We start from the raw sequence: 24251 nt of genomic DNA on the forward strand, positions 1-24251 counted from the left end.
ATTTGGAAGCTGTTCATGGACAAGATATTGATGCATAACGATACTGATATGCAGAGCCAATTCTGCTCTTAACATTAAAGAAATAAATACATTGGGACAACATTTAGGGCCTGATCCAAAGTAACTGGGAGTCCTTCTATTGACTTAATTGAGCTTTTGCTCAGGTTCCTTGGCTAAAAGTGTGTTTTGGGGGGGGGGGGGACGACAGAGAAAGAATCAAGCCTATCCCTCTATGCTTAACTCATTATCACAGGCATGAATATCTTCAAAAATCTGATGTGCAAGATCATTCATTGTCCATCACCAGCTCCCAAACCCTGTGTATTGGAATTGGTAAAGAATGGAATGACTTTACACTCAGCATGTCCTTGCTACTATGTATTGAAAAAAAGTAGCTGTAAAAATAAACTCATCATACACCAAACCGTGATGCACAACTTCAAATATGGTATCCTAAGAGTTTCTACTCTTTATTTAGATGGCATAATCAATTAGGAGACGAGACACACAATTAGTTTTTTTAAATATGAGACAGTGATTTATTATCACATTTTAATAACTGTGTGTAAAGCTAGACCCAAGAAAGCACAAACAACAGCCGGTATCTGTTAGCACTGAAAGTTGGTTGAAACTTTAGGCAAATAATTAACCTCCTGGCCCTTAGCTTTAAAACCCCAAAAAGCAGTTCACAGAATTTCTTTCACAATTTATGAACAATCAATGGAATTTATGCCACAGTCAGAGGATTCTTTTGCTGAATTAACCCCAGCTCCCTCTGACCCTGAGAAGCCATAAACCAACAGGATATAGCAGGGAGAGAATGTGCTATAGTGTTTCGGCTGACCTACAGAGCGCTGTCTCTGTCATTCCAGAGCTGGAAACCCAGATGATGAATTACAGAGCAATATGCCAGGCTCAGACCCAAACATCCACCTTCTTATACACATGCACACACAGACGGCTTCACTCACCCCAAACTGGCAGTTACAGCTGAAAGGGCAAGTACTGTTAGGCCTCATTTACAGAGTCCTATTCTAAGATAAAAGAGAACAGAAAATTGCTTATTGAGGGAGCGTGCACACATCTGTGAGTAACAACATTTGAGAACATGTACCATGTATTAAATAATAGTGAAGACATTTACTTTAAATTTTAGAGATGGGTTACTATGCTTGTGAAAGATACTTTATAAAGCAGGGTCTTTCAAACTGTGGATCATGGTGAGACTGCAAATGGGGTCAAAGTGGGTCACAATAGGTCATATAAAATAAATTCAATATATCATATGGTAATACTGGATCCATAACATAAGACTTGTAATGGTATGTCTCTTTCAGGCCAATGTAGTGTTGTAACCTGAGCATCCCATATAGGAGTTCAGCTGGATTGGTACAGGATGCCAGAGCCCCTACTAATAAAAGAAAATTTGAGCCCATGTGTGTCTGGATTTACCTAAGACAAAACAGGACAAGCCCCACTGAACACAGTTATATACAACATGAATCACCAGTACCCATGCTGAGAGAACACGACAACCCATGTCACTGAATTGGGACACCAGCCACGTCTGCTGTAATCACTAAGACCTGAAGGCATTTCTGGGACATTCACAACTGTGATGTTCAGTCTTTGTCAAAACTCAGCTCTGGCTGGGGAGGGGTGACCCAGAAAGATGGGATTGTTTCATTCATAGCTCAGAATGAAATGAGATATGCAGAAATGTGATGACAAACACAGGAGGGTATAATTTTGCATTGATTTAATTCAAAACCACAGTGTTTAATGGATGCCAACAGCATGAAGTCTTCAAAATTATTTCAACATTTAGAAACGATGGCTTCATGTTTAATAAGCAGCCAAGCTCTCTTACTGCTCAGAAAATCTCCTAAAAACCTGTCAAGTCTTTCCCAAAGCAGTTAAAAGTAATAAACTTTATTTATTAAAGGCCATCAAAAGAATTCTTGACTTTTTGCACTGCTTTCTGATGACAGGGATTCCCTTCACTGGCAACTCATATTTCCCTTTGCAGTGATGTAGCCCCTCAGAAGGTGAAGCACGACTTTGACCCTTTCAATTAACTGGAGAAGTACAGATTGTCCACAATGAACAGCAATCTCCCCTTTTTGACAACTTCAGTAATTCATCTTGGTGGCACACATGGTCTAACTTTGCTGACATCTTTGGTTACCAGGGAAAAACTGAACTCTTCTCTCTTCCTGGAGAGGGCAGAGCCTCCACAGGCTCCTTTCACCCACAGCCCATTTGCTCCAAGATTTTTTTTTTCTTGGGGGGGGGGGAGAAGGGGGAGAAGGAAGGGGTTGCTGCCCTTCACACCTCAGAGAGCACCTGAAGCTCCCATTGGTTGTAATGTTGTGGAAGAAACAGATATGGAGGACAGAAGAAGAAATACAGATACATTAGGGGATAGAAGGAGGAAGAGATATGGGTTGAAGCCTGTGGATGAAAGTCTTGCAAGGTTTTGAAAAGTTGGGTTGTCAGTGAAAGAACAAAGAGAAAGAGAGGGAGGGAAGGAGAGGTTGCACTGCAGTTCTTTATTATTTATTATGCCTACCCTGACCTTAATTTCCTTTTGTATTTTTAGTTTGTTTTTTAATTTTCTTTAGCTAAACTATATACAACTATTTCAGCAGAATTCTCTTTTTTACACCTGCTATGAGGGATAACTTTCACATTCATTAGAGAATAAGAGCTAAACATATAAATTAATTTCATCCTTTTAGCCAGTCCATAAAAGATTTTTGTCTGGCTACATGATCAGATATGGGACTATTGAAATTACCAGTATCCTGCACTGGATGCATTTAGACGTGTAAACTGTATCACAAAACAGCTTTTATCTTAACAGATAGCCATGGTAGAAGAAAGTGATTAAGACTTTTACCAAACATAGTAGAAAGCCAAGTGATTAAACATACACATGCTGTCATCTTCCTGCAACCCAAATTTGTTTATGCAAAAGTGAACAGACTGTCACAGGAAGCCTATTTGTTAACAGCAGCTTTGCATGTCAAACTCAAACCTACATCCTTTCATGCTGGAAGCAAAACATCACTAAAACTTTCAGCTACATGCCAATTACTTGAATTAAATCTGTAGTGGGTGGTAACTGAAATCCGCCAATATGACTGATTTGTTTTTCAGCATGTTTGTATAAATCCTGTGTACACTGAAAATAATAATATGGTTTGGGTGCAATTATGTACACAAGATTATGTGACACACACAAATGGGTATCAGGACATTATAATGAAAGAGACTTTGTGACAAAAACAACTTTGAGTAGAGTTGGGCTTAGGAACAGAATGTTTGGATCTGGATTAGATATAGGATAGGATTGGAATCTGAGGCTGGATCAAGACTAGGGTCTGAATTTGGATTTTATACTGTTGCAATTTTGCACGTTTTTTGGGAGATTTCAAAGCCATATCAAAACCAGAACTGGGAAACAGGCCCCTTGTCGTTCTGGATTCAACCCAGAAACCAAAAGATAAGGGTGAAGTTCAGATCTAGGGATTCAAACCCATACTGCTTGATCTGACATTTGAAAGGGCGCAGATTTGAGAGACCCTGATGTTGGCACCCTTTCGTCTATGAAGATTTTAAAATGGTCACAAGAAGTTGCTATGTTTCCATTTTCTCCCAGAGTCATTTGGGCCCGAGAGAAAGTACAAGCTTTAGAATCATTCTATAGTCTGGTGATTAGAGCATTCATCCAGGAGGTGGGAGACCCAGGATCCAGTCCCTCTGCTCCAGTGACCATTTATTCAGAAACCAACAGCTTCACTAGGAGAGCTTGAGGGAGCTTCACACCAGAATATCCCACAGCCCAATGATTACAGCATTCACCTGAACAGATTCCAGTGTAAATCCCTTTTCCTCCTCAGGTGGAAAGGGGACTTCAGCTGGTGGTCCCCTATAACCGAGCGGAGTACCCTACCCCCTGGGACCTGTTCCGGACTGCCCCCCACCAGCTATTTTGTCTGAACTCACCCAAAGGGACTGATCCAGTAGATGCCCTCTGAGCATGCTTACTGGATTGAGCCCTGCACTCAACTTAGGTGGAGGAATGCCTGCCTTCCCCGGTTTGTGAATTGCTGTGGGGCTTAGGCAGGAGATAGGGGCCCAGGTACCTACAGGGAGGCAGCATGCTCAGAGGCAGAAACATAGACCGCTAGGGAACTTTTACTTTGAAAACTTAGGCATCAAGTGAGTTTGTGCATCGCAGTGATCCCAAAACAGGGACTTTTGTAAATTCAGACCAAAGAGTCTTAACAGGGCAAGAGTGACCCACACCCACTCTCCTAATGCAGCAGGTAAGACCCCAAAAGGATCCTTCCACTTGTCCCTAAAAGACAGCCTTAGTAGATTCTAGAATTTGTCTGCAACACATGCCTCTCAATGCATACCACCTTCAAAAAACAAGCTAGGGAACTTAAATGCAGAATGCTGCTAGACACTAAAAAACATGGACTGAACAGAGTCACTGGTTTTATGGCTCATGACAACAATTTGTAACACATCCTACTGCCTGCTAAAACTGCCCAATCCATTTTAAGTGGTCTCCTACAGCATGTGTGAAACCTTTATGCTCAGAATTCTCTCTCACCTTGTATTTAGCTCAGACACTCTGGTTACCTTCCCCAGACCTGAAGAAGAGCTCTGTGTAAGCTTGAAAGCCTCTCTCAGAAATGAGGACCTCCAGCTGCACCTGCCCAGTTGTCAGGCAGCCAACAATCGCAGCTAGGCCACAGCAGAACCACCTGATTGGTTAAGGCAGTCAGGTGGCTTGCTATTAAACCCAGCAGCTGGGAGGATCAGTGGCTGCATAATGCACACACCCACAGATTGTCTGCCTCCCTGTGCTCACCTTACTCCAAGCCCTGCTCCTGCTTACTCCTACATTGCTCCAGCCTAGACCCTGTCGTGCACCCACTCTTGTTCCAGTCGTGCTCATGCCTTGGAACCAGCCCTGCTCCTGCCTCCCTTGCATGAGGTAATCTGGTTCTGACCCTTGGCCCTGGTTCTGACTGTCTGTCTCACTCCTTGGTGCTGGCATTTGGATTTTGACTCAGTTTTGACCTTTGGCTCCAGTCGCCATCTCCGACTCTATTTTGGCCTTGTGCTCAGGCATTTGGACTCCGAGCCCTAGACCTGATTCCTGCTCCACACACTAGACTGCCTATGAGCCAGTCTCCTGCCACCTTGTCCCTTCCACCAACAGAAGCTGATCCAATAAAATATATTCCTCACCAAACTTGTCTCTCACGCTAATATTCTGGCATGTGTGAAGCGTCTCTCTAACTTCACCTCATCTTGTACTGCCCACAAGAACCAGAAATCACTAACACGGTGATACATTAATAGAATCAGTTTTTGCTTCCAAAGGCGAAAACAACAAAACTGACCATCTAATTTATATGCAATAAATTTTTAGTCAATCAATGTGATTGCATCAATCCAATATTTGATAGCACGATATTCTTTACCATCGGAACTATGGTGATGTCTCAAAACACTAAGGGTCATATTCTGCTTGCCTTACTTATGGGAGTTGTTCCATTCAAGTCACTGGGGAAGATCCTCAACTGGTGCTAACTGTCATAGCTCCACTGAAGTCATGTGAGACTACACAAACAAGGGTAGCAGGATTTGGCTCCAAATTAATCAGGCCAGAACAGCAGGCTGATTAGTAGGAAAGTTCTTTCATGGACAAACAGATGGGTAATCAGATAGTCTAATGGGATTTTTGTAATTGTTATGTTTGAAGCATGGTAGCTGTTAATCAAGTTAATCAGGCAAAAAGAGCACTAAAAATCTCAAAATGCTGTGATAAGTCACCCAGTGTGTAAAACGGTAGTTAGATTGCTAGAAATATTTTTGTAATATAGTTATATATCTAAAGAACTAAGTTCTCTTTACCACATAAGCTACTGTACCTGTATGACTCCGAATATGAACTCTTAATGTTCCATTGCTTGCAAACTTCTGTCCACAATATGGGCAAATTTTCTCCTTTTCCCCTGTGTGTGTCTAGATAGAAAGGAAAGAAAAAAAAAAGTTAAGAAGAAAAGAAGATTTTGCATAGCTTTAAAGAATGAGGATCCACAGAAGATTCAATAGACTTGACATTGACCATTTTTCTTTTGTTTTTTTCTCTATTTTATTTTTTTTTCTTCCAAGCTTATATTTCCTTCCACAGTCATTCCATATTTGACTCCATGCCATCAGGCAGAGATTCTAAAGAATTAATCATAGATGTTCTTTTAGTCCACAAAATAGCTAAAGTTTCTAAACTAATCTCATTACTGATTGTAAATTAAACCTGTTTATCAAATCTAACTACAGTTTCACTGAGTTTATAATTCCTTTAATAGTTTGGTTTATAAACATTTGATTAATTTGTATGTGCTTTTGGAAATATCCAATGGGGGGGGGGGGTGTCAGGGGACTAAGCAGAAAACTGCTTAGCCAAACCTCTGTCACTCCAGCTCCAATTAAGAGAGGTGAATTGTAGGTGGGCAGATCACCTGGCCCTGATTGGGAAAGCTGGAACAGCTGTTGCCTCATCAGGCTGGGGCTGGATAAAAGTCCCAGGGGAAGGAAGCCAGGGGAGGAGCTGGACAGGCTGTAAGCTGTATTAGAGGGAAGGCAGTGAGGGGAAGCAGAGAGAGCTAGCTTTCCCCCTCTCTCCTGCAGGTGGCCTGTAAGAAGGGGACTATGTGTATGGTGGAAAGGTGGTGGGAACACAACCTGTAAATAAAAGCATCAGGTGAGCACTGCACCAAGGGTCTCTGTGTGACTTTCTCAGCCCAGTGGGGGCAGGAGCCAGGAAGGCCCTGCTGGGACCTCGTTATAGGGGAGCAGGATATTTTCAGTGCCAAATACTATTTCCAGTACAAAACAGGAAATAGTGCCTTGATTTCTTCAAGGCAGCATTAACCTCAATAAAATAAGCCCACTGCCTAAAAGCTTGTGTTTTTGTCTAGTCTTATTTTATTTTATTACAAAATAGACTACAGTTTGATTTGTCCTTTAGATAATTGTTTCTCTAGGAAAAAGAACTGGAATTGGTGTGTGAGGGAACTTTCTCCACAACTTCTGGTTCTAACTGGCTTATGAGATCTAATTGTAACATAATTTGGAGCAGAGTTTAAATATAACTCAACAAACAGACAGTCCTTCAACATACAAAACTCTAATTCACTTCAATGCATATAGGTTGCAAGATGGACCCTATGTATTTAATGCATAATAAATATTAGATTAATCAATTTATGGAAATTTCTGTAAAATATTTTTGTGCATCTCATACTTTGATAAGGAATCTATTCAAGTGTATATTTCATAGTATGCTTGTGTTAACTGGCAGCTTTGGAAGAAAAAAAAGTCTGTTTCAAGGCAAGAATTGCTATAAACCCATTATGAACATCTGTGGACACAATTTCAAATTCTACACAGTTATTTTCATATGTATCTCCATTTGCAAGACAAACCGTGAAAGACTGTGTTCTTGTGGTATTTCCAGTTTCAACCAAATGATGCAATGCTGGAAATCTTATAAAAATCAGTCTTTCTTGCGAGATGTTCATGAACCCTAAAAAGTTGAGAACCACTCAGCATCTTTTGAGGTTAGACCATAGTTCGCTATTTTTTATTCAGAACATTTTAGTCTACATTTTGAATACTCAAAATTATTTGGACTACTATCCGCTGGCTTAAAAACAGCAAGAAAAACCCCTTAATTTGGTCCACATTTCGTGTAAAAAGATCAGCTCTATCATTTATGTATGTCACCTAAATTTACTTGAGTGACATATATAAATTAAGGTTTCAGAGTGGCAGCCGTGTTAGTCTGTATTCGCAAAAAGAAAAGGAGTACTTGTGGCACCTTAGAGACTAACAAATTTATTTGAGCATAAGCTTTCGTGAGCTACAGCTCACTTCATCAGATGCATTCAGTGGAAAATACAGTGGGGAGATTTATTAAGAAATCAGATCTGAAAAATACAGATTGCCATGTTTAGGCAATACTGAAGACAAGAAATTATAGCTATTTGGAGTTATTTTTGTATGCAGTTATATTTTCAGACTGTACTTCCTACTCCAACAGCTATATTCCAGGTTTACCGAGATAAGAGTTAATATTTTTATTGTATAAATAAGAAAAATGTTAGTTACGGTTAGTCAAAAGGCTATGTGCGTGTGTGTACACACACATACTAAATTCCCTGTGGATAATAGAAGAGCCCACTCCTCCCCTCATCATTATCTGAAAGAGCAGCGCATTTCTTGAACTTCAGCTTTTCTGTATCTTATTATCAGATACATTTTACCATGAAAACACTAACTTGTCTTCTTAAACTTAAAGTAACTGATAATCTAATTAAGACTATAAACTTCACCATCAGTCATACACAGATAGAACACATGACTTTCTTGAGGTCTCTTTGTCCCTCCCAATAATTTTATTCCTACAATGATTAAAAATTCAATTTCTAGGTTTACTTTCCTTATTAAAAGCCTTACTGAGATATATAATGTTGACATAGCTCAGCTTATCAAATGCATCAGCATAGAAACACAGTCGGATCAGAAAGTTAAGACTGTGCTTACTGGCCAATACCTTTACCTATCAACTATAAAAACCAACCTAGAGTGATGTACTGAGCATTTGCAACTTTCACTAACTTCAATGGAAACTAAGAGCATTCAGTATTAGAGGTAGTGTTCAGTACCTTTGCATAATTGGCCCTTTTATGGCTAGAATGTCATACTGGCATATTGTACAGCTATTTTGAAGGAACAAAACTACCACCCTGAACATAAAGGTAACGAAAGGACCACTTTGCAGTGAAAGCTGTGGGTGTGGATTCTTGCAGATTTTCACATATTGCTCTGAGGCCCCAGTTCAGGAAAGCATTTTAAGCATATGCTTAAGTATGTGCTTAATGTTAATATGGATATTTTCCTTAACTGGGGTCTAACAGTATAGCTCAAACTAACCTGGAGAAGATGCTCTCCCATTTGGTTCTAAACATTCTATGTTGCTGAAACTAACAGCACAGATTGATTTACATTGAACAGCAACTTATTCCACACCTAAGCACATTTACTGAATGTGACTACTCATAGTGGAAGGTACTACTCAAAGACAGGAAGGATGTCAAAATCTGGCCCCTATTTCATTTGTTACTTTATCAATTATTGACGGTAACAATTACAGTCACTTGAAGTTATTTGACTGTACTTGCGTCTAAACTGTGTATTTACTACGCATGATATCAGGATTATCTAGACAAAAATGTTTTCAATACAAAAATAAAAGGTAACATCAAAATATTGATTGTGAAAAAGCAGAAAACATTCAATAAGCTCAAACTGATTCTCTTCCCACAATGAAAGGCTGAAATATTTGAACATATATTGTGAAGCTTGTTGGAATTAAAAGGGATTCTACCTAACAGTTACAATGTGATCACAACCATGTTATCTTACAAATAACCTCAACACTGGGAAACAGCAACTCCCATCTCAGGGCTACCACTAGCCTTCTTTTCTGAATAAAGATTTATCAGTCTACTGAATTGTATACAGACAGGATGGTGTCTACCCTTCTCTGGGGAGTTGTTTGAAAACATTAACATTCTTCATTTAGGATTACTGACTGTATTTCAAATGGGACAGCAGAGGTAAGATTACTAAACCATTCATCCCACTGACAAATTCAGTTTTTAAAACTTTGCATTTAATTCTTCGCAGGTCAGAAAAATAATTCTCATTTTGACTGAAAAATCCTCAGCCATTATAAAGTTATACATTCTTTAGTTTTCAGTAAATACCTTAACTCACATGGTATGCATTATACTGTAGTCGAAGTTAAAGTAAATGGGATACAATTTCAAAATCCAACAAACACGCACTTTTCTCTCCATGACGCCAGGGATATGAATGTTAAATCCATCTTGATTAGGATAAGGTTGTTTAGAAGTTTTATATATCTTCTATGGCAACATTGGGGGAGTCCAGATAGACAACTACTAATTCATTCAGAATAACCAAAAAAATCACAGTATTCCCTGAAGCAATACATAACTTCCGCAGGAGTTCTTGGTTGCTCAAATACATGGCCAGTCTTATTTATAATAGCAGCTCAAAATGGTAGTGGTTACAATAGAGAATGAACCAAAGAGACCAATGGGATAAAGGATAGGTACTTCTCATTTTTTAAAATAAAAACTAATTATCTGTTTTTTAATTAAAAAACAAATATTTTTAGGAATATGTTTAAAGTCTGGTATTTATTTAATATTTATGATCCTCAGATCTCATGATTCATCCTTAGCAGGATCTCTTAACAAGGAAAAAAGAGAAAATTAATAAAAAAACCTCAAACCCTGCAATCTGGATCTTAGATACACTATGGATCAATTCTCCATTCAAGTTTGTGTGACTAATACATGTGGATGAAAAGAAAAATAAAGAACAATAAGTCCCTTCGTTGGGACTTACTTGGCGTCTTAGATTTAACTTCTTCATGTCATCTGGGGTTAAAATGAGAGTGTGTTTTTAATAATTATCTTAACAATAAAAACTGTTAAAATTACGAGTCACATGCCCTGAAGTTCTCACTCTGTCCTTACTGCAGCAAAACTCTATTGACTTCAAAGGAATATTTGCTGGAGTGAGGACTAAGTTAAAACTTCAGAATTTGGCTGTTTGACTCTTATACAATTTTCTATTGTATGATACACAGAATACTTAGTGATAACAGTAAGACAGACACTCTTTCAAATCAACCCAGTTCTTCAGAAGGTAAAGGACTAGTTTGGATGGGGGGATTTATAGTTAGGACAACAGTTCTCTTTGGAGACATTGGGCCTTAAGGTCATGGCTACAGTGTAAAGTGATATATAGCTGTCACAAGGACTTTATTCACCTGGTAACAGTTACAAAGTTATTATTAGAATCATAGAATATCAGGGTTGGAAGGGACCTCAGGAGGTCATCTAGTCCAACCCCCTGCTCAAAAGCAGGACCAATCCCCAATTAAATCATCCCAGCCAGGGCTTTGTCAAGCCTGACCTTAAAAACTTCTAAGGAAGGAGATTCTACCACCTCCCTAGGTAACGCATTCCAGTGTTTCACCACCCTCCTTGTGAAAAAGTTTTTCCTAATATCCAACCTAAACCTCCCCCACTGCAACTTGAGACCATTACTCCTTGTCCTGTCCTCTTCTACCACTGAGAATAGTTTAGAACCATCCTCTCTGGAACCACCTCTCAGGTAGTTGAAAGCAACTATCAAATCCCCCCTCAGTCTTCTCTTCTACAGACTAAACAATCCCAGTTCCCTCAGCCTCTCCTCATAAGTCATGTGTTCCAGACCTCTAATCATTTTTGTTGCCCTTTGCTGGACTCTTTCCAATTTATCCACATCCTTCTTGTAGTGTGGGGCCCAAAACTGGACACAGTACTCCAGATGAGGCCTCACCAATGTCGAATAGAGGGGGACGATCACGTCCCTCGATCTGCTTGCTATGCCCCTACTTATACATCCCAAAATGCCATTGGCCTTCTTGGCAACAAGGGCACACTGCTGACTCATATCCAGCTTCTCGTCCACTGTCACCTCTAGGTCCTTTTCCGCAGAACTGCTGCCTAGCCATTCGGTCCCTAGTCTGTAGCTGTGCATTGGGTTCTTCCGTCCTAAGTGCAGGACCCTGCATTTATCCTTATTGAACCTCATCAGATTTCTTTTGGCCCAATCCTCCAATTTGTCTAGGTCCCTCTGTATCCTATCCCTGCCCTCCAGCGTATCTACCACTCCTCCCATTTTAGTATCATCCGCAAATTTGCTGAGAGTGCAATCCACACCATCCTCCAGATCATTTATGAAGATATTGAACAAAACCGGCCCCAGCACCGACCCCTGGGGCACTCCATTTGACACCGGCTGCCAACTAGACATGGAGCCATTGATCACTACCTGTTGAGCCCGACAAATCTAGCCAACTTTCTACCCACCTTATAGTGCATTCATCCAGCCCATACTTCTTTAACTTGCTGACAAGAATACTGTGGGAGACTGTGTCAAAAGCTTTGCTAAAGTCAAGAAACAATACATCCACTGCTTTCCCTTCATCCACAGAACCAGTAATCTCATCATAGAAGGCGATTAGATTAGTCAGGCATGACCTTCCTTTGGTGAATCCATGCTGACTGTTCCTGATCACTTTCCTCTCATGTAAGTGCTTCAGGATTGATTCTTTGAGGACCTGCTCCATGATTTTTCCGGGGACTGAGGTGAGGCTGACTGGCCTGTAGTTCCCAGGATCCTCCTTCTTCCCTTTTTTAAAGATTGGCACTACATTAGCCTTTTTCCAGTCATCCGGGACTTCCCCCGTTCGCCACGAGTTTTCAAAGATAATAGCCAATGGCTCTGCAATCACAGCTGCCAATTCCTTTAGCACTCTCGGATGCACCTCATCCGGCCCCATGGACTTGTGCACGTCCAGCTTTTCTAAATAGTCCCTAACCACCTCTTTCTCCACAGAGGGCTGGCCATCTATTCCCCATGTTGTGATGCCCAGCGCAGCAGTCTGGGAGCTGACCTTGTTAGTGAAGACAGAAGCAAAAACAGCATTGAGTACATTAGCTTTTTCCACATCCTCTGTCACTAGGTTGCCTCCCTCATTCATTAAGGGGCCCACACTTTCCTTGGCTTTCTTCTTGTTGCCAACATACCTGAAGAAACCCTTCTTGTTACTCTTAACATCTCTTGCTAGCTGCAGCTCCAGGTGTGATTTGGCCCTCTGATATCATTCCTACATGCCCGAGCAATATTTTTATACTCTTCCCTGGTCATATGTCCAACCTTCCACTTCTTGTAAGCTTCTTTTTTATGTTTAAGATCCTCTAGGATTTCACCGTTAAGCCAAGCTGGTCGCCTGCCATATTTACTATTCTTTCGACACATCAGGATGGTTTGTCCCTGTAACCTCAACAGGGATTCCTTGAAATACAGCCAGCTCTCCTGGACTCCTTTCCCCTTCATGTTAGTCCCCCAGGGGATCCTACCCATCCGTTCCCTGAGGGAGTCGAAGTCTGCTTTCCTGAAGTCCAGGGTCCGTATCCTGCTGCTTACCTTTCTTCCCTGTGTCAGGATCCTGAACTCAACCAACTCATGGTCACTGCCTCCCAGATTCCCATCCACTTTTGCTTCCCCCACTAATTCTTCCCGGTTTGTGAGCAGCAGGTCAAGAAAAGCTCCCCCCCCAGTTGGCTCCTCTAGCACTTGCACCAGGAAATTGTCCCATCCCCCTTAGAGATGGGCTTAAGTTTGGATCTAGATTCAGATCTGAATTTCCTCAAAGTGCAAGGGGCTGCAGGAAGGTACTTTTAGACAAAGGGCTTAGTACATGTCTAATTATTATGTAACCTCTTAAAATCTTATATGGTGTTTTACTGGCTATCACTTGGTAGACCCTTCAGGATTTTCCCCTGCATAATTAGACCAACGTTGCACACACAAAAATCATCATCCAGTGACCTCGGTTTGACAACAGTATTTATATTTCTCAAATAAAGGATTTAATGTGCTTTTAAAACAAATGTTATATGCAGATTATGAGAAATATCTTCCATCAGACATCAATGCTGTAAATTTGTACCTACAGTTTTCATTACTGTTAATTGCACCCATAAAAGACACAATTACTTCAAACATCTGCATGAGCACAAGCTGAACAGACAGACATCTCTCAGATTTGCACACAAAGCAACTGCATTTTGCAACCACAAACTGTATCTTTTGAGGAGGGACATATGATTGTGTCCACAAAATTAGAAGCCATTTTTCAAAATGTTGACTCATATATAATTATGTCTCTGTGTGCACATTATATAGATATATATACATACATACATATACACACATACACACACAAATATATAAAAGGTGTGTATGTGCAACCTATATAAGTATTCCTATGACACTGATCACTGTATAGTTAGTATCAGAGTTCTTAGATAAATTATACAGATTCAAATCTACATGCACAAACATACCAGCATAGATTCATATTCATCAAAGAAGGAGCAAATATTACCATTTAATTCAAACTTTGAAAAGATAAAAACTAAGATTAAATTCTGTCATCATTAGCACGTCTCTGAAATGTTTTTGTAGCTTCAGAAATTCAGTTAAAACCAATTAAAAGAAACAGATGCCATTATCTTTAAGTACATGAGATATTTTGTATGATATTTACATCCTTAACATTTTCCATTTTTTCCACAAACCATATTAGTGTGGGGATCAGAATTCTATACTACTTGCCATCTCAGCTATTTTAAAATGAAGGCATAACAAACTTCAAAACAGAAAGATACATACTACACAGTAGAGTCTGATTCTGAAGTCACTTCTCAGGTTTTACACATGCAAAGCTCCTATGAACTTCAATAGGAGATTTGCCTGCAAAAAGATTTAATAAAGGACTTCAGATCAGTGTTGAAGAGATGCACTTGAAATTAAAGTTAATCTTGTAATAGAAAAATTAACAGGAAATAAACCAAAAGCTTCAAAAACAGGCACACAGGCATCTTTTTTAGGCCACGATCCTGAGATTTGTTTAGTGGCTTTGTCTCCTACTTGTTCCAATGGGAGTTAAATGGTTCAGCATCTTGCTGCATGGGGCCCTTAATAAAGAAATGACTGATCATTTGTAAACAGTTACAATAGACATAAGAAAAGAATAGCTAAGAAGCACAATGTATTTCTACACTAGCTAATCACCTTTGGACTCCTGTGTTCAAACCGTGTCTGAGACCAGTCATGGGTGAAAAGGGTTTGGCAGCTTTTTCTGGTCTTCAAAGAGAATTAGTTACACAAAACAAAACCATTCCATAGTTTGCAGGATGGCCATCTTCATCTGAAAACTGCTTAAAACTGGAAAGCAAAGATGTTGTAGGCCATACACAGAAGTGACAAGGAAGGTCTACATGAATACATGCTTACAGCGTGCCTCGCTCTAGCCAGTACTGCAGATGTTCAAAATTAAAGAAAAAGAGCTGGCATAACGCTTTGTGAAGGGGAAAAGACCTACATATTAAAGAACATTCTGAATGATGACATTGTTTTGCCAAGACAGAATTGCAAGTCTGAGGTTCTGCTTGGGTAACAGACAGGAAGAAACCAGGAGAAAAAACAGCAACTGAGACACAGCATTTGCCTACAGCTAAAGGAAAGATGTGATGACATTGGGTTTTTTGGGAACCTGAAACTCAGAAGTCACTTCCTGGAAGTGGGACTGGAGTTCCATCATTCATCAGTCCTACTGAGCATATCAAGGAGTTACATTCTTTCCAAGTATAATACTGGAAGCAAGGGTTGATTAAAGGAAGAAATGGATTGGTCAGGTTATCCCAAGAAACTTCTAGCAGTGTGTATAATTAATAGGAATAAACTTATTTCCTCATTATGTTTTGACAGTGTTAAGGGCAAGTTAGCATTTTCATAGCTACAGCTATAAACATATGCGCGCTGTGTTTTAGGTAAATAGTGTCCCCAGAAGAGTTTTTTTTTTAAAGACCCTTCTATTTGTTCCTTAGATTTAGTTTACATAAATAATATTTATTATATAATATAAAGTATATTAATATAATAAGTTAATAAATTAATAGATTTAAAGTATTAAATATTTATTATTTATAATATTCTTCCTTTTAGAAATTATTTAAACATATACATTTAAACATAATAGCATATGTTAGAGAGAATAAAGTAGCTCAACTTTGATCTACCCTCAAACTCTCTATGCAATTAAACAGTACCTATAAAGGGATCAGGGTTTCCAGTCTGCTGAACGACTACATGCATAAAGGATTGGACAGTGGCAGCATAAACTATTCCTATAACCCTCTTAGGCCCATCTTTTTATAGGTGGATTCTGCTATTTTTGTAGCATTCCATGAAAATCTTATTTTAAAAATAATTTTTTCCTGTACTCTCAAAAAACCAAAACAAAACAAATCACACACAACCCTGATGATACATGGTAAATGAGAAAGGTCACAAATTCTTTTTCCACACATTTTCGGTCTCATTCATTAAAATGGAAAGAAAAAAATGGAAAAAATTACTTAGATTATTTTTAGATTTTACACACGGTTTTACAATCTATATATTTATTCTTAACCACAATAATATGAATTTGATTTTCTTGACTAGAAGATCACAATTTTAAATTTACTTTGTTTACTCAACATATCATTACTAATTAAAAATCAATCAGAGATATTGAAAGCAAACCATTTTGTTGTGGTATCTCAAAGTAGTGCAGTTTCAAACAAAAATCTAATTAAGTAGCCATTTGATGAGCATGATGATCTTTGTCGGAGGAAGAGCAGATCATCATTGTACTGAAGAATTCATATCTTATTCTACTATTTTAATCTGCTCTAAAACAGTAAATTACAAGTGAAGCTTTCAGCAAATGTGCTTCATTTAGTCATCATAACCAACTGACTATAAACCAGCATTAACACAAAAGCATAAAAAAGCACATACACACACTACACTATTCAGCACTGGGTGAAATTGGTTAATGTTTTTTCACAAAAATCTAGCATCCATTTTCTTGAGGGGGCACGGCTGGCCGAAGTTTTTAATGTTTGATAGGCACATCCTAAAGAGTCACATCCTGTGAGGATTCATGGAACTAGAACCCAAGTTTGCAGAGCCTGGGACAGCTGACATTCCCACATTGCCAGCAGAAGGTCATACAGAGCCACATCCGAGGAACACTGTGGAGGTTTGGTGGTACTTCCTGCGGAGCCTAAAGGAGATCTAGTGATAGCATCCTGTGGCCTTCTGATTGGCCCATGCCCACTATTTAACCCTGGAGGTTTCCCAGGAAGTTGTCCAGACAGCAGCACAGACTTCTGGCCTATTGTGACTTCAGATCTCACCTTGCTTTCTGATCTTCAGTCTCTGACCCAACCTGACCCTAACCCTGACTCTAGCTGATCAATCCTGGCTCTAGTGATTACTCTGATCCCTGCTTGCTGACTACACTTTGTGGCCATCTTTGACTTGTGGACACCAGCCCAGCCAGGACCATTAGGCCAACTGCCTACACCCTGTCCTTTGCACATCCCCAAAAGAGGGAAGATGGAGCAGAAAGAAAATGGAACCAGATACAAGAGGAAGAACTAAACAAAGATAAAATGTGGAAAAGGAACAGGAACTCTCCAAACTCCCCACCCCCAGCTCTGTTGAAAAGCTTAAATACAAGATACCCATCATCTACTAGTTTTCACAAGTGTCCCACCCTAGAGATGTGTTTTTCTATTGCAGCTTTCTCTCAGTACCGTTTTCTGGCTTTGTGTTAACAAGCCAATTTTAAAATTCTTCATCGGTAGTAGCAGCGTGGAAGCTATAGCGTAGTAAAGGTTCAGATGATTTTGCCACTAGGTCCATCAAAGGTAACTATCAAAAAATACTATTTTCTCATCTATGCACTATTGTAATATAAATATTAAATATTTTAATATAAATATTAAATATGAAATAGTAATACAATATGTATTTAAATGTAAGTAAATGAGATAACTGTGACTTCAAAACAGATACCAGTAAATTAAACAAATGAAGATCATCAATGCACTTAAATATATTTAAGTAAAGTATATTTAAAACTGTAAAAAACAAAAAAACAAAAAAAAAAAACCACCAAAAAAATCCGTTCTATCCTTAACTGGCCCCTTTACTATTTGTAATTTGTGACTGCGTGCTTGGTGCCATACAAAGCTAAGATGATGATGCAATCCACTATGTTCAAGAATTCAGAGGTCTGAGATCAAGCCCAGGCTCTGAGGTGGGCTTAAGGCTGTGTGCTAACACATACACAAGCACTGACTATAAGACAACATAAGGACAGAGTGGCAACAAACTTTAAATTCCCTTTTGTAATTAGTTTGTATAAGCATCCTCAATGCTAAACTCACTAGCATGATAATTAGGGCCCTACCGAACTCACAGACATGAAAAACACGTCACAGACCGTGAAATCTGGTCTCTCGTCTGTGAAATCTGGTCTTTTGTGTGCTTCTACCCTATAGCATACAGATTTCATGGGAGAGACCAGCGTTTCTCCAATTGCGGGTCCTGACCCAAAAGGGAGTTGCGGGGGGGGGGAGGGAGGGTGTCACAAGGTTATTTTAGGGGCGTCGTGGAATTGCCACCCTTACTTCTGTGCTGCCTTTAGTGCTGGGGAGCTGGAGAGCAGCAGCTGCTGACTGAGACCCCAGCTCTGCAGGCAGCAGCGCAGAAGTAAGGGTGGCCATACCATACCCTGCCCTCTTTCTTCTGGGATACTGCTGGTGGTGGCTCTGCCTTCAGAGCTGGGCTCCCAGCCAGCCGCTCTCCAGCTGCCCAGCTGCCAGCAGCAGCGCAGAAGAAAAGGTAGCAGTACCGCGACCTCCCCCTACAATAACCTTGTGACAGCCTCCTCCTCAACTCCTTTTTAGGTCAGGACCCCGACAGTTACAACACCGTGAAATTTCAGATTTAAATAGCTGAAATCATGAAATTTACTATTTTAAAAATCCTATGACGGTGAAATTGACCACAATGAACTGTGAATTTGGTAGGAACCTAATTATAATGTAAATAATCAGTGCTTCACATAGTCTCACGGTTAAATTGCTGTACATAAATACCACAATTACACTTGGTTTTGCTGTTAATCCATAAAACAAAGTTATAAAGGTTTGTGTTTTATGCATACATATACACAAGCGTGTGGGTGCCAATTCAAACTGTAAAGTTAAGAACACATACACAATGTTTTTTAGCAGATTCTCTCCTATTCTATATTTGGTGGCAGCACTGGAGACCATTTATTACGGCTGGTCATTTTGTTCAGTTATTTTCTCCACATTCACTCCTATTAACATCTACTTAAGTTGACACCTTACCTCTGGCCAGGAAGGTGAGCAAGTGGCCTCTTCTAAAGCTGACACCAATGCCGCTCTATGGACTGGTAGATAGGAGTGCTGTAAGAGCAGTGCAACAAGTCACCTCTGCAACACACCCAATGCTGGAGTGTTTAGAAAGGACTTTTACCTATGAACCTTCTAGACTCTGGATGCCACCAGCAACCCCAGTATTGAAATAAGCAAACATTATGTTTGTTCTCGTTAACAATAACGGATAACTTTTTACTGAAAAAAAAAAACACCATACAGGAACATTGAGGGATATTTTGTTTAGTCACAGTCTTGAGGGTAAACAAACAAGGAAATGAATGAAAATTCAGTGGAGTTGATTATACTCACTTTTTTATGACTCTTAAGCACTGAAGGTGTAACAAAGGCTTTGTCACACAGATCACATTTATATTTCTTATGTCCATCATGCACAACTTGGATGTGAACATTTAACGTGTCCTTCCTTTTGAAGGTAGCATCACAGTGATCACACTTGAAGGTCCTCTCACCTTATAAAATAGAAAAGCAAGGTATAAACACACCAGCTAACGTCAGGAATCATGTTAACTCTCTAATCCCTTGAGAAAGGGAACACGGTGCACAAATCTGCCACATGGTGGAAGTTGTACTGACATATGTCCCTGGAAACTGAAAGAACACCATATCCAATATAAATTTTTATTTAAGAAAGCAGAATGTAATCACCCAAATAATTTAGCCAGGAAGTTGGGATTAACCTCTCTACCCTTGCCGAAAGTGAATGATTTTGAATAACACCACATGGTCAGGACCTTTTGGTTTATATCTAATCTGAAAAGCAGCATGCCCAACACCGTAAGTCTCTAGCTATTATGGTCGCAAAGAAAAATTTCAAAATGTTAAGTTATATAACTGATGCAGAGACGCCTGCTTGAGTTTGCACAGAATCCCTAACAATAGCTTTGAGATTAGAACAGCCTCATTCATTTCCATGAATGCTAACTCAGATACCAGTGATGATATTTTAATTGTCATCAAAGCGAATAAAATAAAGGAGAGGAAGTATCATATTATGAAAATCTACACAGAATTTTTGATAAAAAAAATCCAAGAAGGTGAAACTGGAGATAAACAATTATAAAATCTTACTGTTCTTATTACCTTAAATATAGAAGTGAATTTCAGTTTCCTGCTGAGTATATTACTATGTATTGAGCTATAAAATGAAATTCATTCAGAAACCCATCATACTTAAAACATCTATACGCCCACAAAATCTTGGTAAAAACAGGAAATCAAGGTGCATCTGTCCTGAAGTAACTTCCATGCATTTGCATAAAAAACAAAGAACAGTCAAAGTGAAAAGGAAGTCAAAGGAAGTCATCATCCCCTGGAACTCCTACTTCCCAATCCAGTTTTTTGATCTGCAGGCTCCTGAACCCTGGCAAGGATACTTTCTCAATACCACTTATTAGACAATACAGCTATCTCAGTTCCACTGGGTTCAGTTTTCCTTGTGCATTCTGGGCTAAGTCCAAAGGCCAATGAATGGAAAGTCTCCCATTTACTTCAATGGCCTTTGGGTAAAGACCACTCTGATAGTACATGCCAATGGTGCTGAAATACTCATTTCCTTATTGCATAACTTTACTTTTATGACACCATATTAACCCACCTCTCCACTGACATTGCTATTTAAAGACGTAACTATTATAAATGAAACATTTCATTTTTCCATTAGCAACAGCCCTACCTCATAACAGACTCTACTTGTCATGGAAGTAGATCTTGTACCCATTCTCTTCTGGTAAGCAGCATTATCCAACCCAGAGAGCCAATAAAGATTAAAACTTCTTTTAATGGTTCAGCAAGTACACTTGGGCATCCTTCAACCTACAGAACCTCATTTTCTCTTTCCAATAACATCAATCGTTAAAAACGTATTCACTTTGCAGTTGGGAGCAAAAGCAGCATCGTCTGAGGCAAATGAAGACAAGATCTTACACCAAAAATTCTTCATTCTCTACCTTTAAAACTCGTGGCCTGATGTCTCTTTTGGAATCCCTTTCTTTAGTAACATCAACCTGTGTTACGTGCAAGTAAAGTCAATTAACATTCTGATTAAAGTAATTTGCAAGCTCTTACTGCTTCATTAAAGAAAAAATACTGAAAACATTTAAATGTAATCACTACAATCAGCTTCAGTTCTGTATTTCCACAATGTTATAACAATTCTAACAAATACAATTCCATTTTAAAAATGTTTTAATGTTCTTTTAAGGTTCTAAAGTGAAGCACCCAAAAGTTAGAAATGCCAAAACTGAGGCTGTGGACACAAACTTAACTCTGTCCCCTTGTGTGCACACTTTATGATATAGTCAAGTCTTTAATTGCATAGACTATATACTATTTTTTTCCAAAATACATTAATGGATCCTGTAAGGTGCTATGTACTCACCTCAATCCAGTAAAGCACTTAAGCACACAGAAGTCAATGGGTCTACTAACAAGCTTAAAGTTAAGCACATATTTTTAAGTGTTATGCAGGGTAAGAGCCAGAATGTACAAGATGGATAGCGCTCAGTGAACAAAGAAGCTATTCAATAATTTTTTCTAAGCCTCATTATTCAGTGTGTGGCCCCATACTTCATTAACTGCATGCCATCCAAACAGTGTACTGAATAGGGAATTTTTCCCTTTTTTTATAGACTTTTTTCTACTTTATTAATCAATTTATCCTCACAACACACCTTCATTAATCATGGAAGACACAGGAAAACTTTCCTAACCAACATACTCCTGCACCAAAGCAATAGAACATTGGTAGACAGTTATGGAGGAGATTTTCAAAAGCCCCTACAGGTCTTAGGAGCACTAGTATATCTGATTTTCAAATCGGACTTATGCACCTAAATCCCTTAGGTACATTTGAAAATCTCCTACTAAATATTTGCATTACAAAATCCACTGTGCATAGTATATATTTTTTACAGTACACAAAGTATTACACCTCATTACTTTGATAAATCACAAACAATTTTCACTAGACTACTGTAAAGCAGGTCTGCAGGCTAGGAACTCTCTCTGAGCCAAATTTCTTCCACCTACTACTTATGCTCTAGAGCTATTAAAAAAAAAGTCACTTCATACATACAAAATGGGGAAAGCATTTCCATTCTCTATTTTCAAGTCAATAGACGTTGGCTCTGTTGGATTGAGGGGAAGTCAACTTTAAAATTAAAAACAAACATACTAATCAGGATTTTCTGCCTTTAGTCCAGAAAAAGCTAGAGAATAAAAGTGAAAATGCATCTTACTTTCTTGTGACAGTGCACAGGGAGGGGAGTGTTTCTCACACAGCTAGAACCCAAACTACACAGAGCTTTACCATGCAAAATCTGTACCTATAATTGCATCCAAAAGCAAAACAGGATACCAATGGAGCACTGGTATAATATACCCAAAAATATCTTTCCCCAAGATGTACTGATCATGTTGAATGGCTTACATGGGACTCACGCCTCATGGGCTTTGCTCTCCCCATTGCTGTGCTCTCCTTCTGGTACAGATTATAAGGAGCATAGGCCTCATCTTGTTTTTTGGAGAGAAGCATTCCCCAACTTTCACTCCTACAAATTCTGCTGCTGGACACAGTAGCAAGAGCTTTTTAATTTTTTATTATTATTATTAGGTTTTTGCAAGTGTAGTTTTCTACTCTGGAAAGTGAGTATGTAAAAATCATGTCTTCTTGCTCAGTGGATCTTCCTACATATGTATGTATGTATGTATGTACAGTCCTACCTGCTTACTTTAGCAACCAAAGTAAGTGTTCACTGACTTTAATTCTCGTTGGCTCTGAGGAGCATAGCATGGATTTTATTCCTTCTCATGTATTATCAACAGAATCGTTACTAAATTCTATAAATTACATTGGTGTAAATCTGTTGAAGTCAGAAGGGTTGCACAAGTGTTAGTGAGAGCATAATTTACAGGGTGAATAAAAATCAATGAGTTTAAAAAAAAATTAAAAAATTGGATGTTTTTTATTTAAACTGGATTTTTTTGATAAAATGCTTTTTGAGGAAAAAGCCTATCTAAAGATAGTTTTCATTAAGATACATTATAACTCAAAGATCTCTCATCATGGAATAGGGATTATAAATTCTAATTCTATAGTATGAGACAATATAGTAATGTAATGTTTAAGAAAAGTTTTATAAATGAGATCCTATGGGGCCTCCAGGGGCTTCTATACAGATTATTTAGATTAATCTTTCTATCTACTCAATGAGACTCAGTGCTCAGTCTACAAGATACCATCAGAGATGCTTAGTTTTGCAGTTCTCAAACTGTGGATTTGTCTCTCCAGAGAGAACATGCTTGTTAATGGCAAAAATGTTTTTAAATAAATAAATAAATAAATAAATAATATATAGAGGTGAGAAATAACAGACCTCAACCCTACTGTCCCTCTGCAAATTTGTGCACACAAAGTCAATCCCTTACCTCTCTCTAAAAGTGCAAAGTTTCAAAAAGTTCAATGAATAGAAGACTGTGGGGGATCTGGACAAGGAGGAGAAGTCTGGAGATAAATGTGAGAAGGGAGGGACAGGCAGTAAGAACAAAAATGAAACTGTTTGAGCAACATATCCCAGAAGTCTTGAGGTCTTTCTGAGTGTAGCCTTCATTGATTTGAGATCTACCATACCATTCTCTCACTAGAAAGGAAAACCTATAAGGGCAGCAGGCCATAAAAGAGACCCCGCTTTGGAATATTTTAATGACGTTCTTCTACCTGTGCGTAAGACAGGCATGTGTGCAAAATGCAAAGAGTGCAACAAAGAAATGCAAGGCCTGGATGCCCAAATGAAATATCATGAGAAGTGTTCCTTCTCAGGAGGAAGCTGCGTTGAAGATGATGAAAGGAACAGATCTGAACATGCAGGATCTTCAGGATGGTAAACTTTTTTATTTCATACTTGTTTCTTAAGGACTGAATCATAGAATCATAGAATATAAGGGTTGGAAGGGACCCCAGAAGGTCATCTAGTCCAACCCCCTGCTCGAAGCAGGACCAATTCCCAGTTAAATCATCCCAGCCAGGGCTTTGTCAAGCCTGACCTTAAAAACCTCTAAGGAAGGAGATTCTACCACCTCCCTAGGTAACGCATTCCAGTGTTTCACCACCCTCTTAGTGAAAAAGTTTTTCCTAATATCCAATCTAAACCTGCCTGTCTTCCTTCTGGACTATTCTTGAAT

General features: G+C 39.0%; 1 protein-coding gene across 2 annotated transcripts in view; it reads right to left on the reverse strand.

Annotated features, from left to right (window-relative positions):
- The window catches only part of PRDM5 (PR/SET domain 5), a 138807-nt gene that overhangs the window by 46324 nt on the left and 68232 nt on the right, over positions 1-24251 (reverse strand). The window contains exons 12-14 of one of the 2 annotated variants that reach the window (XM_075127621.1): positions 19362-19522; positions 19002-19079; positions 5958-6051 (exon numbers count right to left, since the gene is read on the reverse strand). In XM_075127621.1, the coding sequence (XP_074983722.1) occupies positions 5958-6051; positions 19002-19079; positions 19362-19522 (333 nt within the window). The remainder of the gene's footprint in view (positions 1-5957; positions 6052-19001; positions 19080-19361; positions 19523-24251) is intronic. The other variant, XM_048847652.2, reaches the window with a different exon arrangement.

The sequence above is a fragment of the Caretta caretta genome, chromosome 4, assembly GCF_965140235.1.
Source record: "Caretta caretta isolate rCarCar2 chromosome 4, rCarCar1.hap1, whole genome shotgun sequence".
Taxonomy (NCBI): Eukaryota; Metazoa; Chordata; order Testudines; family Cheloniidae; genus Caretta; species Caretta caretta.